This window comes from Cydia strobilella, chromosome 10 (assembly GCF_947568885.1).
Source record: "Cydia strobilella chromosome 10, ilCydStro3.1, whole genome shotgun sequence".
In the NCBI taxonomy this organism is placed as follows: domain Eukaryota; kingdom Metazoa; phylum Arthropoda; class Insecta; order Lepidoptera; family Tortricidae; genus Cydia; species Cydia strobilella.
In genome coordinates, this window is record NC_086050.1 from 18,879,177 (window position 1) to 18,893,402 (window position 14,226).

General features: G+C 39.0%; 1 protein-coding gene across 1 annotated transcript in view; it reads left to right on the forward strand.

The window, feature by feature from the left end:
- The first annotated feature begins 650 nt into the window (after positions 1-650).
- LOC134744728 (uncharacterized) overlaps positions 651-14,226 on the forward strand; it is a 30,158-nt gene continuing 16,582 nt past the window's right edge. Inside the window, exons 1-4 of the mRNA XM_063678648.1 lie at positions 651-1,755; positions 3,024-3,127; positions 10,981-11,164; positions 12,531-12,590. Of these exons, the coding sequence (XP_063534718.1) occupies positions 924-1,755; positions 3,024-3,127; positions 10,981-11,164; positions 12,531-12,590 (1,180 nt within the window). The 5' untranslated portion in view covers positions 651-923. The remainder of the gene's footprint in view (positions 1,756-3,023; positions 3,128-10,980; positions 11,165-12,530; positions 12,591-14,226) is intronic.

The following is a 14,226-nucleotide window of genomic DNA, read 5'->3' on the forward strand; positions in this document are numbered from 1 at the left end:
AAACGGTATTAGAAGACCTTCCCTCGATTTCAAATGAATGTACCTATATATTGGCGTTTACAGATTTTGGAAAAAACATATAGGGTGCGACTTTTTTTTATGCCAATCGATCTTATTCCTATCCAGGATCAAAAGCTTGTATGGGATCGAAAATAAATAAAATCTAGAAAAGCCACAAATCGAGGAAAACTTTTCCCATACAATTTGTATAAATATTAACTTTTATTTTTCACATTCTATTTTTTTATGCCAATCAATTCCATTCCTATCCAGTATCAATAGTTTTCTAGGGGTCAACTTAAGGTAATATACTAAAAAGCCAGAAATTAAAAAAAAAACTTTTTCCATACATTTACGATGGAGAAAACGTGAAATTTTATTCACAGTTGTCTATCTCCGCCCTGTTACGTTTAAGGACCATAATACTGTATGAAGACATTACTATAGAACTGATAATCGTAACAATAACAACGCAATTTATTGAGGAAATTGACATTACCATCATCCATTTTCCACTGTGGCAACGTTTGCAGTCGCAATCTGATTAACACTATAATATTCATAATTATGCATCTTCAGAATAATCTTCAAAATAAGAATATTATAAATGTTATACTGAAACTTTTCAACTGAACCTTAATTAACTTACTTAGTATTAATTTCCCGATACTGAATGAAAATGTCTCCGCAATATTTTATGTTTTCCCAGCAGACGCCGAGATAAATTAGACTTGATTACCGCAAGTTTGAGCTTACTCAAGTAATGTTTTGATTTACAACGGAAGCACGGGAAAGTTTAAATTGGTGCCTTAGTTTACCTATCGAATTTTTAAATTGAAAAATGAGACCAATAAGTTTTTTGTTTGTTTCAGATACATTTAAAGGATCAAGAATTTTAATCTACCCGGACTATGTAAGACAAAATGTTGCACAGAACTTCCTCTTCTTCACGGCGCCGCCGCGCGTCCCGAAGCGCAGCGACATCCCCACAAGCTAGATCCCCTAGATCATCAGCTCAACCTTCAAGAAGAGCCTCACTAGCGACCACAGAGACTGACGATGAACTAGACACCCCCCCTCCACCTAGAAGCCCTCGCGCCAGCTTAGCTCCAGACGCTGCGGAAATCTACCATAGAAGCCCCAGATATTCCTTAGTCCCTGACGCTGCCAGATCTCCAAGAGGCTCAATAATACCAGAATCAGCTCTCCAACCGAGAAACAGTCTAGCGCCTACCAGAAATAACCTCGGCGTCGACATCCCTTATGGATCCAGACTAAGCTTAAACCCTCAAGACTTCAACAGGAGTCCACGAAACAGTTTAACTCCAGACATGAGCGCAAGAAGTCCTCGACGGAGTCTCGTGCCAGAAGGAACTGGTTGGAACCAGCCAAGGAATTCACTAGTGCCTGATGTTGGAAGAAGTCCACGGCATTCCGTCGCGAGCATACAAATAGATCCAGCGCGGAGTCAGAAAGAGCTAGGTCCGAGTCCAAGAACGAGTCCCAGGGGGAGTATAGCTGAAGTTAAAGAGAAAGAGGAAAGACCAAATAGGACACATAGAGGTTCCTTAGTGCCAGATCCTCAGAGGAGTCCAAGGGGAAGTATTGCGCCTTCAGAAAGGAGTGCAAGGGGGAGTCTGGTGGCTGGAGAGCTGGATGCAGCCAGGATCAGTCCGAGAGGCAGCCTCACGTTGACGTTCCAAGAGCCGTTGGTATCAAGGGAGAGAAGGGCGAGCGAGGATAGCCAAGCAGCTGGTAAGTACATTATCTTAAGAACCTTTGTAAGCGAGAAACATCATTAATATATCATCAGAAAGACGTATACAGGCCTTCTTCCACACATAGATAAAACATAACGACACTTTTTCGGATAGACTATCTTAGAATTTTTGGTTTTTTTTTTTCAGAATATCCTCTTGGTGTTTTCCTTCAATAAAAATCCACTGATATATGAGACTCATTAGTACGTACCAGAGTTTAGAAGCATGTGGCTCCCACCGTTCCGCTACCAATTCTTGCTGACATGATATTATTTTCCTTTTAACTTTCCATTCATTTTTCCTTCCTCCCAGGAAAATGCAGGAACAAAACTGTAAACAATACTGCCCCTACTTATAATTCTGCCCCAATAGGAAATAAAGCTGTAACAGCCATTGAAAAATCTGTTTGAATTTAGATTCTATTACTCAGGAATACGGTATAAAATTGAATGTGTTTTGCAATGGCAGTTACAGTTACATCTTTTACGAGGGCTGGGCAGTCGAGTTTTGCGGAAACAATCAAACTAATAACAAGTTTGAACTAGTTTTGATACCGGGGGTTTGGCTTGTGAAAATTATAAATACCCTATTACAACTTTAAGTTATTGTGAAATTCCTTTATCCACTATCGATTTGCACGTGGTTTTTATGCCCTAAATCGGTGTAAAGTAAAGCTAGTAAGTAATAACATATAATAAAGGCTCTTTCACATGTTAAGCGCGTATACATTGCTTTCTTGGTGCATTATGCCCACGCGTTTGTGAATGCAAGTATAAGAACAGAAGGATTTGAACGTGTTCTGACAACGCAGGTCGGCTGCAGCAAGAGAAATAAGTCATCAACAAAGTGTTAGGGTTGGAACTAGGGAATGCAAATAGGTTATAGCCATAACCGAAATAATCGGTTATAAAACAATTTCAACTGTCTAGCTATCACGGTTCATGAGATACATCCTGGTGACAGACGGACGGACGGACAGCGGAGTCTTAGTAATAGAGTCCCATATTTACCCTTTGGGTACGGAACCCTAAAAACGAAGACTCACATTCTTACTGTATCTTTATTTTCGTAATTTTTTGTGATTGTAAATTTATCATTATTGTCGAAAATAACAGTAACACCGAAATAGAGACTACAACGCTTTTAACTTCGCGCGCGGTTGATTCATGCGACAAACGCGCTCCGAAAGGAACTGTTAATCAATAATCGGGTTATAGTTTTACAAATCGATAAAAGGTTTTAATCCAATATTAATGTGTGCAGGGTCGCGAGGCCGCAGCGTGTCCCCCTACAAGGCTTCACTGGCGGGCCGGCAGGGCGGAGTCTCCGAGTCAGGCTCTAGGAGGGCCTCCAGCTCGGTCAGTCAGGTAAGACGGTTCGCTTATAGCACTAAATATGAATTTTACGTACAGTATTCTCAATATTGAACAAAAGCGGGCACCGAATACCGGTATATTTTTCATATTGCTAAATAACAAACGAAACCGTCAACGCCATCTAAACTAGAATAGGCCAACGGTTGGAATTGGTGGTAGCGCCATCTGTGCGAGAATCAAATTTTCTTGATTTCCGAGGCACGTTTTTACCTTAGACTTCATTATTTATTTATTTTACTAGCCCATTATGGTGTCCCACTGCTGGGCAAAGGCCTCTCCCCTTGTCTTCCACGACTCCCGATATAGTGCCTCCTCCGGCCAGTTGTTGAGAAAGGTGTCTAGGTCGTCCCGCCATCTCCGTCTGGGCCTGCCGGGTCCGCGCCCCTCTTCTGGCATCCATTTGGTGGCTATGCTAGCCCATCTGTCTGGATGCATGCGGCAGACGTGACCGGCCCAGTCCCATTTGAGCCTAGCAGTCTTCTCACCGACGTCAGCAATGCGGGTTTTTGCGCGCAGCGTGGTGTTCCGGATACGATCGGTCCTCTTCACACCTAAAATGCTGCGCTCAATAGCCCGTTGGCATACCTTCAACTTGGACTTCTGACTCTCTGTGAGTGACCATGTTTGAGCACCGTAGGTTAGGACGGGCAGGATACACATGTCGACGAGTTTTCGCTTCAGTGACAGTGGAAGGCTACCCTTCATCAGCTCTTTCATGGACCAGTAGCTCTTCCAGGCGTTTTCAACACGGCGCTCGTTTTCTTTGTCTTGCCTGTTGCTGAAAGAGACTAACTGGCCCAAGTAAATATACTCGTCAACATAGTGTATAGTCATAGTGTGTAGTGTATAGTGTAGACTTTATTATACGGAGTTATAATCCTCCTTCGGATAATTATTGAAGCAATTAATAAGTGGTGCGAATAATAAAATATGATTATGAAATCAACACAATTTTTGAAGCTCGAATGCCACCCCCCAGGTGTTAGCCAACTAGTCGGAAAGTTAGGCAAACTGTAACAAGATGTATGTCGCCTCAGGCCACCCACAGATGTTGTAGTCAATTTCTTACACACGAGTCCAACATAACATACAATATGCAATAAAATCGCGAATTTATTTTGTTACCTTTATTTACCGACGTTCCGACACAGGTGGTCGCGGCTGTCCCCACAATATACCCGATAACGCGGTAGATCCCATTTTAAATGTGATTAATATGTGTTCAAAACGCGAAAGTTTTAAATGTTGTATACAGTAAGCTGCAGAGATAACAACCCCCCCCCCCCCCAACGTGACCTGGCACCCTGAAATTTCTGGACCAGCACTGTTGACATCTGACAGGTCATGTCCGTAACCGTTTCATAACAAGAAATTAAAACCAGGATCGGACTCCTAAACTCTGCTGTCGATACCTAGATTGTATTGTCTTTGTTTTTATGAATGTATGAAATACGTGTTTTTGAATAAATTACGTTTGTTTATGTTTATGTTTCCAAATGGAAATGGGCTGGCTATGTAATTAGAGGAGAAGACAAATGGAAGAAATCAGCAACACTATAGTACCCAAGAGAAGGCAAGAGAAAGAGAGGAAAACCTTTCAGAAGATGGCAGGATGATCTGGTAAAGACAGCTGGCAAAATCTGGAATAGACTGGCACAGAAGAGAGAAGAATGGAAAATGTTGTTGGAGGCCTTTGCCAAAGGGCACACAGAATTAGCAATGGAAGATAATTAAACAAACGATATCACATATTCTGATAAAAGGCTATAAATTAAAATAAAAAATGTTTGTTTATGTTTATGTTTATGTTTATGTTTATGTTTATATTTATGTTTATGTTTATGTTTATGTTTATGTTTATGTTTATGTTTATGTTTATGTTTATGTTTATGTTTATGTTTATGTTTATGTTTATGATTATGATTATGTTTATGTTTATGTTTTATGGTTATGGTTATGTTTAGGTTTATGTTTAATAAGTCTGTAAATATATTATGTCAGAAAAATATAGGTAGATCTTTTTATAGATAAAACTTTTTGCATAACCACTGGCTGAATGTCGTGACCGACTCTCCTAGGCTATAAGAATACCAAAATGTTGTTCGACAGATTCAGCTGTCACTTTCACTAACACCTGACATGACAAAGACCGTACTTCCCACCTCAAATCCCGCCAAACTGGAAATGCGTTGTTGCGGCTTTTAGTTTCGGAGTTCCGTATTCGGTCATATTGTCGTAAAATACGTAGGCTATCGAGAACAAATGAATGGTACACGGAGACTGGAGAGAGCATGTCTAGTTCCTTGAGTAACATTTTGAGTAATCGCGGTTTATAAATTTGGTACCATGTCAAAATGTATGGTAATTCCGTGACCAGGTCTTTTTTAACTAAAAAAAAGTTGTGTAAAGGTGACTGTCCATTTCCAACCGCAGCTGCACTAGCGTCGCGACGTTACTGGTGCGACATTACTGCTGCGGCGAAAGCCGCGGTGACTGCTGCTGTTGCAGCGTGCAGTTGACATAACCAACGTTCGTCAATTGCTTGTCATCATCATGTCGGATATATACAATAATAAATTTTTGTTATATCTTCTAAATGAAGAAGCGTCTGATGATCTAGTGATGCTTCGTGCGAGACGCAAAAGAAACCCAGTACGTCCATTTTACAGGTGCCGTCCCACCGAGGGAGCGTACACAATATTAATAAAAAACCAGCTGTTAAGCGACGATTATTTATTTCGCCAATATTGCCGTCTAAATAAACAGCAATTTAACTTTGTGTTAGGCCAAATAATTGACGAAATTCAACCAAAATACCAGAGAGCAATCAATGCCGAGGAAAAATTATTTTTAACGTTAAGGTAAGTTTACATTTTGAAACCTTCCCTATCCTCTTGAATAAATGCATGACCACTACCACTCTACCACTACCACATTACACAGTGGTAGCAAAAGATATAACTAATAGTTCATTAAGAGCTCTACATTTTGAAATGAAAATCTCATTTTCCGAAAAAGTGACTAGACATGTTCTTTCCGTGTACCCTTCAAATAGAAGTGCCGGCACTTCAGACCGGCAGGGCAGAGTTAGTTATTATTATTTCAGTTTGTATTAAGTATTATTTTAATATCATTGTTTGTACTTAATTAGATGTCCTCTTTCAGAGCAACACAATTTAGTTATATTATATTTATTTTGCTGAGAACCATAGAAAATAGACGAGGCAGAATGATAGGTCACTTGATAAGACACGACACTTTCTTTAACACTATATTAGAAGGCAAGATAGAAGCGAGAAGAGGCCGCGGAAAACCACGAGCAAGCTACACACAACAACTGAAAGCGAAAGCAAATGTCGTGTCTTACAGGGACCTAAAGAACCTGGCCGAGGACCGAGAAAACTGGCGCATACTCCACCGACAAGAGCCATGCTCTTAAATTATGATGATGATGATAATTATTTTACCAAATTGAATGACACAATAACATTTCGACACAGAAACTAAATTCCTAAATAAAACAGTTGACAATGTGATGAACAATTCCCGAACAACAAAAGCGAGACTCTTTTCGTGAGAAAGTAATTTAATTTGTTCTTATAGTAAAGCAAGACTTAGTAGCAATATTATATTTATAGTACCCGTAGCTCGAAAAAGGTGACAATGCAAAATCTTAGGGACAGGAACAGGAACAGGAATGATGAATAGCTTTTGCGACCACACAATAGGATATGAAGTCCGACGACACAAAAGGTTCGTGATTAATACAGGGTGGCCAAATAACAGGTATAGGTATACACTTTAATTTTGTAATTTTATTGTATGAAATATAAAAATAGTAGATTGTTATCCAAGGGATGTAAGGCACTCATTTCTGCCGAGGTATTTTGGTGCACGAACGCAGTGAGAACGCTAACAGTCCGAGGCTCAAATGATGACTTTCATCCGAGTTAAATACTGCTTTTCATTTCGAATACAAGGAAAGTAAAACGAATGTATTTTTTGAAATACATTTTACATTTTTATAGTATTTCTTGAGAGTACATTCAATTAACAATTTAGGCAAAAGTATCTTTATTTATGGAATGGAGAATAGAAGAGATAGAAATTGTATAACAAATCTATTTAAACTCAAATTTCAATTGCTTATCGTAAAAAAAAATAAAAAAAATCGTATTTCGTACGCAAAATGCTCTAGTGCAGACACGTATCATTTTCTGCACACCTTTTAGAACAACAACGACCCACTTTCAGAGCATGAGAATTGAAATTTTTTAAGTATTCCTTGTAAAATATATCTATAGTATTTAGGGCCGGGCCGGCAGTTAAATATGGAAAACAATATCCGACAAATGTCCACCTCTAGCAGCATGGCAGATGTGAACCCTTTTCATCACATTTCCTGCGTTATCTCAGTGACTGTGTCTCGAATATTTTGTTTTTATTGCTGAAAGTTCATTGGCCTGTTAGCATAGACACATCCCTTTAGATAGCCCCACAGAAAAAACTCAGGAGCTGTTAAATGAGGCGATCTTGGGGACCAATCAAAAATTTCTACCAAAAAATGGCAGCAATTTTCTTAGTTTCCGCAATACATGATTGGGTTGAGTAAAACGTTTCAATAATTAAATAGTACATTATTGTCGAGGCTCGGAAGTAGCTACTTGCTGGCTGAGGATTCGTTTTAAACGGACGACCTTGGGAGTCCGTTTAATGGAATCCGAAGCCAGCAAGTAGCCTTCCAGCCGAGTCATATATAGTGCTTTTCTCAAAAATGGCGCAATAAATACAAATATAATAGAAATATTTTACAGAAGCAACGTTCTTATGTATATATTTTCACAGAAAAAAGTAAAAAGATTTGCTTTGCCGCCTTTTTATTTTTTAAATTAAAAATAGAAGTGTATTTTTCTGCTGAAAATACGCCAACCTATTTGAGACACCTAAATAGTCGCGGTACCAACATTATAATAATAAGTACTGATCATCTGTTTGGCTGTTTAATGGACCCATGCCTTCATTTGATATGGCCACTTCAACTTTTAAAAAGTTTGGAACTCGACAAATAATGGAATTTGTATGCAACATTGCAGTCCTGAAATCGAGACTGCAATGTTTTTAACTTTTTAATTTTTTGACTGACCATAAACTACGCACTTCGCGACTTATTTTTTAACCGGCAACGTCGACTTTGCCGTCCATTTTTGAGAAAACACGTTGTTCCGTCGTAAAACGCTCCATAACAAATTTGCCGTATCTACACAAAGCAATAAGGGCCTGATCAAGTTTTTTACCTATAGGTAAAAAACACACAGGCACAGGAAAAGGTATAGATACCTTTTCCTGTGCCGCTGAGTTCCCAGCTCCAGTCAGAAGTTGGAATGCCGGGGAGCAAGGTACTCTGCCCTTATGACGTGAACTTTATAATAATGGAACACCTGGGAAGAATGGCAGCTTTATTTAACCTTTTCTGTTTATAAACTAAAAGCTTTACAATGTGCATGTATTTGATTTTCTACGAGATAGAAATCTACGGTGAACTTTTATGAAACTAATAAATACGAAATAAAATTTGAATGGTTAAAACATATTAGACATAAACAAGTAGTTATAGACGCGCCACCGAGCGACCGGGGGTAAGAGAAAGAACATTCATATAAAATTTGGGCAGCATAATAGAATTTTTTCTCTTTCAATCTTGTAAATTTTGGTATTTCGCCATCGCCTCCTACCTATGATGCCACCCAGTCGGTGATAAGGACAAAGCATGGCACTATTTTCTCTTTCCTCTTATATAGGAATCGCAATAAGACTATCTTTCTCTATCACAGTGTCAGGTCTTTGGGTTAAAATAAAATTCTATGTCAAATCTCTTGCGCGGCGTCACAATATTTGACTTACCTCTCGCGGTACACGTAGGGTCATTTTTGAGTTTTATTCAAACTTATAGTTATTCTAGTTCATTAAAATAACGTAGTTAAGAACCTAAATCAATTACTTAACTATAAGTATAGTCCCTATGTTGAGAACTACTCTTAAAACCTGCCATTTTCCTCCTGACATTTCCCCGCCCTACATTCCCTCCACTACAATTATCGATGCAATGACCGGCCGCCGGTAACACATTAATGTGATCGAATCAGGTATTAACGCCTGTGGGCGTTTAATTAATGATTTCACGGGTCAGAGTACACTCAGAGATATTGGTGAAGTGGTCACAAATTACGAACGATGCTCAAATTATCGGTTTTTAATAGGTCCAGCGGCCGTAGCATGGTCGCATTTATATCACCAGACACCACGTCTAACAAGTATGTAAGTGCGAAAGTGGCAGGCGATAAAAATGGAACCATGCTGACAGCGCAGCACGCATTAAATTACAATGAGGGCTAACGCGTATGAATTCGCCGCTAGGGGCGCTAGTGTGGTCTTTTCCATAGTTCGAAATGTCAAATGTCACTTGTCACTTCAATGACTGACAGCTGTTCTTTAGTCTTTTGGACCACCATCAACAGAGGCGCCAACTGGTGAGCAAAAAAACGATAGCCCTCATTGTAGCAGCTATTGATAAACGAGTTTGAATTTGGAATTTGGCCCGAGAATACGGAAAACAAATGGAAGTGTTTTCCAATGGCCGTTAGGGCTGTAATTCGTGGTGCAGAATTGATGGGGTACTCTAAAATAATTGATAAATACGGTTGCCATTTGGTAAGAAATGTTAGGATGCTTGAAAAAACGGCTCTCACTTGTAAGTAATAAAATGTTAGAACGGTTATTAGATTATACCACTTAAATAATAGGTTGTGTAAAATAATACACCCCTCACACTCACAACCTCTCTGATGTTGCGGGTGTCCATGGGCAATGGTCGCTTACCGTATGGTCGTCTGCTCGTTTGCTTCCTATATCGTAAAAAAATGTAAAATGCAATCGCCATTTTAGTAAGGTAGATAATATATTATAGATAAGACATTTATTTGATTGCTGCAAACCACTGCAAACAAACACAATTTTAGAAATCAGTTGACAAACAGAAGAAATATACACAGTTAACAAAATACACAATCAGTAGGCAAAATATAAAAAGATAACAAATTATACATAATAGAGACAACATGAGTCTTGCAGAAGGTACACTGTGTGCATTGCAGCAAAAACAAAAGGGTGCCGACTCAGCTATACGCTTCAATCTTACGAGCCAGGCACTGATTTTCTGCCGGAACCCAGATCACGTTACATTTAAACTAGGGGTGAAAGTGACGTAAAAATGTTGCAGACTATGTTGAGAGCGATAGGTAGGAAATTGTTCCTGAATAAAATAAATAAATAATAAAAATAAGTGAAATATAAAAGTGACCATAAAATACTCAACACTTAAAGGCCGCAGTAGTGTGCAGACCCAATAGTAAAAGTGTGTTGAAAAGCTCACGTCGGGCCTAATGCCGGTTGACTCATCTGGGCCTTTTGTACATAAATATATACTCTGCCCTTATCGTATCGTACGTATATATTTTGATGGACTTTAAATATTTCTCCTTTGCTTTGTTAAATTTTGGGAGCATGATTAAACTACTATTTGTCTGCAATAAACGATTATATTACATTACATTACATTACATTACATTAAAAGTAAACCAGTTGTCGATGTCTGACTAGGCAGAAATTTAGCGCAAACAATATTATGATCCGATTATGTAGACCAAAGTTGCAAAACAACGCAACCTCATTGAGTTAGGTTTTAAGAAATACAGACAATTAAACTTGTATTTAACAAGTTATTGTCAAAATAAACTTATTTCTCATGTGATCTGAACTTGAGTATTTACCATTGTTTTGTTTCCCAGGTGTCAGGCGACGAGCAGCGTCGCCTCTGTGGAGAACAGGCCAAGTACAACGAACGCAGCCTCGGACTTGGCGTCGGCTTGACCACGTACGGCTCCGTGGCGTACCAGCTGAAGGACGCCAATATGGAGGCGTCGGGGACTATGGACTTCGTGTGCCGCGCTGCTAAAATTATGAACAGGACAAGTAAGTAATATTATTGCTGTTTTTCTTCCTCCCCTGCAGGTACCTACAGAGACATAGATCGGTCAAAATTTTATTTTCGTTGTCTTGTTTCTGACGACTCTGTCACGCTTGTATTTCCGTCTTTTATCAAATAAATAAGGCGAGTGCTATTGCATGTCTTTCTAGCTGTATATAGATATTATATTTTAAATGAGAAAAATTAAAAACGAAATTTCATCTTATACGAAAAGCTGCACTCCGTCACATTTTTTGGGACAAATAACAAGACAACGAAAAGATTTTGACCCACTTGAAAAGTGCCATGAAATATGGACTTTGTACTGAGTGACTGTAGAATTATGGACGAGACAAGTCAAGTGTGCTAAGAAAATCTTTCCGCATTAATTTATTTGCGTCGAGCGTTCCAGCGGTCTCGATTCCGTGATACCTAACATTTTCTATAAGAAAGTAAATTGCAAATTGCACATTCCACATAGAAAAATTTCGGATACTACTCACGTTTTTGTACCTAATATGAAAAGAAATTTTCTATTTCCAAATAAAGTGTACTTTGTTTCCTGTAAAATTTTCCTAAAATTTTTGAGAACTTTTGCAGCTTTTCGGAAACTTTCTGCAACTTTAAGTTAGCTACTTATAAGTTGTCTTGTAAGTGAAATTTCTGTAATTTCTTAGACAATAAAGTTTCTTTAAACTGAACTTGCACATCTATTCTGTAGTCTTTACAGAGTAGTCTTCGGAGTAGTTCTTTTCATAATATGTTTCTATCAGTGCACCATGGTATGATGGAATGACAGAGTTAGACCAAGATAAGCCTAAAGTGATTTTGATAGCCCAAAGCGTGCAAGTGTTTTTTTGTTATATACTACGTCGGTGGCAAACAAGCATACGGCCCGCCTGATGTTAAGCAGTCTCCGTAGCCTATGTACGCCTGCAACTCCAGAGGAGTTACATGCGCGTTGCCGACCCTAACACTCCTCTCCCTCGTTGAGCTCTGGCAACCTTACTCACCGGCAGGAACACAACACTATGAGTAGGGTCTATAGGTAGTGTTATTTGACTGCCGTTTTCTGTAAGGTGGAGGTACTTCCCCAGTTGGGCTCTGCTCTAGATCTGGAATGACATCCGCTGTCCTGTGCCCTACCACACAAAGCGAGATGTCATTCGCAGTGCCCATACCTCTCTTTTGGACATAGTTTAAGGACATACCCGAGTCCGGACGTAGTTTATGGACATACCCGGGTCCGTTTATTTTAAACGTCAAACTTCTATGAAATTATGACGTATAAAAACACTTGCACAGTCTGTGCTGTCAAAATCGTTGGTCAAACTCTAGTGCTTTAATATATTTTCTGTATCTTTGTTTCAGTTCTCATGACTGTTTTCCTGGCTTGTCTCTCGACGTTGCCTGTCATCATGATGATCATGGGTGAGTCAGAAATCAAAAAGTATTTATTTGCATTGATACAGTATTGTTGACGATTATGTATACCTAGGACAAACAGTCCAGTTAGGTAGGTCCAACTTCGAGAAAGAGGTCACTCGTCGAATCCGACTCGGTTGGGCAGCGTTCGGGAAGCTCCACAGTATCTTTTCGTCCAAATTGCCGCAGTGTCTTAAGTCAAAAGGCTTTGACCAGTGTGTGTTGCCAGTGATGACATACGGATCTGAGACGTGGGCGCTAACGATGGGCCTTATAAGAAGGCTCAAGGTCACGCAAAGGAGAGAGCTATGCTCGAGGTTTCTCTGCGTGATAGAGTCAGAAATGATGATATCCGCAGTAGAACTAGGGTCACCGACATATCTCGCAGAATTGCAAACCTTAAGTGGCAGTGGGCGGGGCACATTGCTCGCAGAACTGATGGCCGGTGGGGCCGGAGGGTTCTGGAGTGGCGTCTGCGTACCGGAAGACGAACTGCCGGTAGGCCTCCAACGAGATGGAGCGACGACCTGGTGAAGGTCGCGGGAATTCGGTGGTTGCGAGCGGCACAGGATCGGTCGGAGTGGCGAGCCTTGGGGGAGGCCTATGTCCAGCAGTGGACGTCTATCGGCTGACATGATGATACAGTATAGGGATGTTATAATACATTGTGTTTCAATTAGCTAGCATGCAATAAAAGGCCAAAACAAAAATTTAATATAAAATGTCAAATTGAAATAATTGAAAAGTTAATAGGCATATCACTTTATATTTTTTAAATATCTTTGAGATGAACACTTTAAAAAAAAAACAAATTTTCCTAACAAATGTACCTATTCTAAGGAAAAAGAAGGATGATATTGAAATTGGTCGACCTATAAGTTTATTTTACTTATACATAGGTACTAAAAATTAATACACACAGTTTTTGCGAAACGATTTATTATACCTACCTACTGTAAAATACTAAGAACAAAACAACATGATATTAATAAATACACGTTAAGCTACCACTGAAAGAGATAATTGTGACCCATTTAAAAATCCCTGTATATTCGTTAAGCTAATTCCTACAACTTTTGGCCAAAAGTAATCCAGCGTTAATTAAAACCCTACAAAACTTGATCCTTTTCATACGGGTTCGAAAAAACCCTACCCTTTCGGGTTCGGGGCTTAAGGCAGGCGAGGGGTTAATTTTTCGAGGGCATTTACAAATCGTCGGGCACAGAGATAAAGCAAAACCCTTTGGACAACCAAATATACTATAAAACATTATTTTAATAAAAACAACTTGCAATTTGCCTAGAAACGCTGTTTCACAGAGAAAGCTGAAAGATGATTAAAATAAAATAATTATGATAATTATGAATCTTAATTAATTAAGACAAGTAATCTACCAAAAGTCTCATTAAGTTTATCCGCGGACTTTTATTGTCTGTTAACTTTCTCATTTTATTTTTAGAGATTTTAATTTCTTTATTTTATTGGTTAAATTACCTGTAATAAAAATATTAAAAGATAGGTGTTTATTCAATTCAATTCAATTCAATTTATTTATTTCGCTTGAACATACACAGTTGTTATGGTTACATGTCATTGGGATGTTATAGGTACATAGTGTAGCTATTAAGTGTTACATGCATGT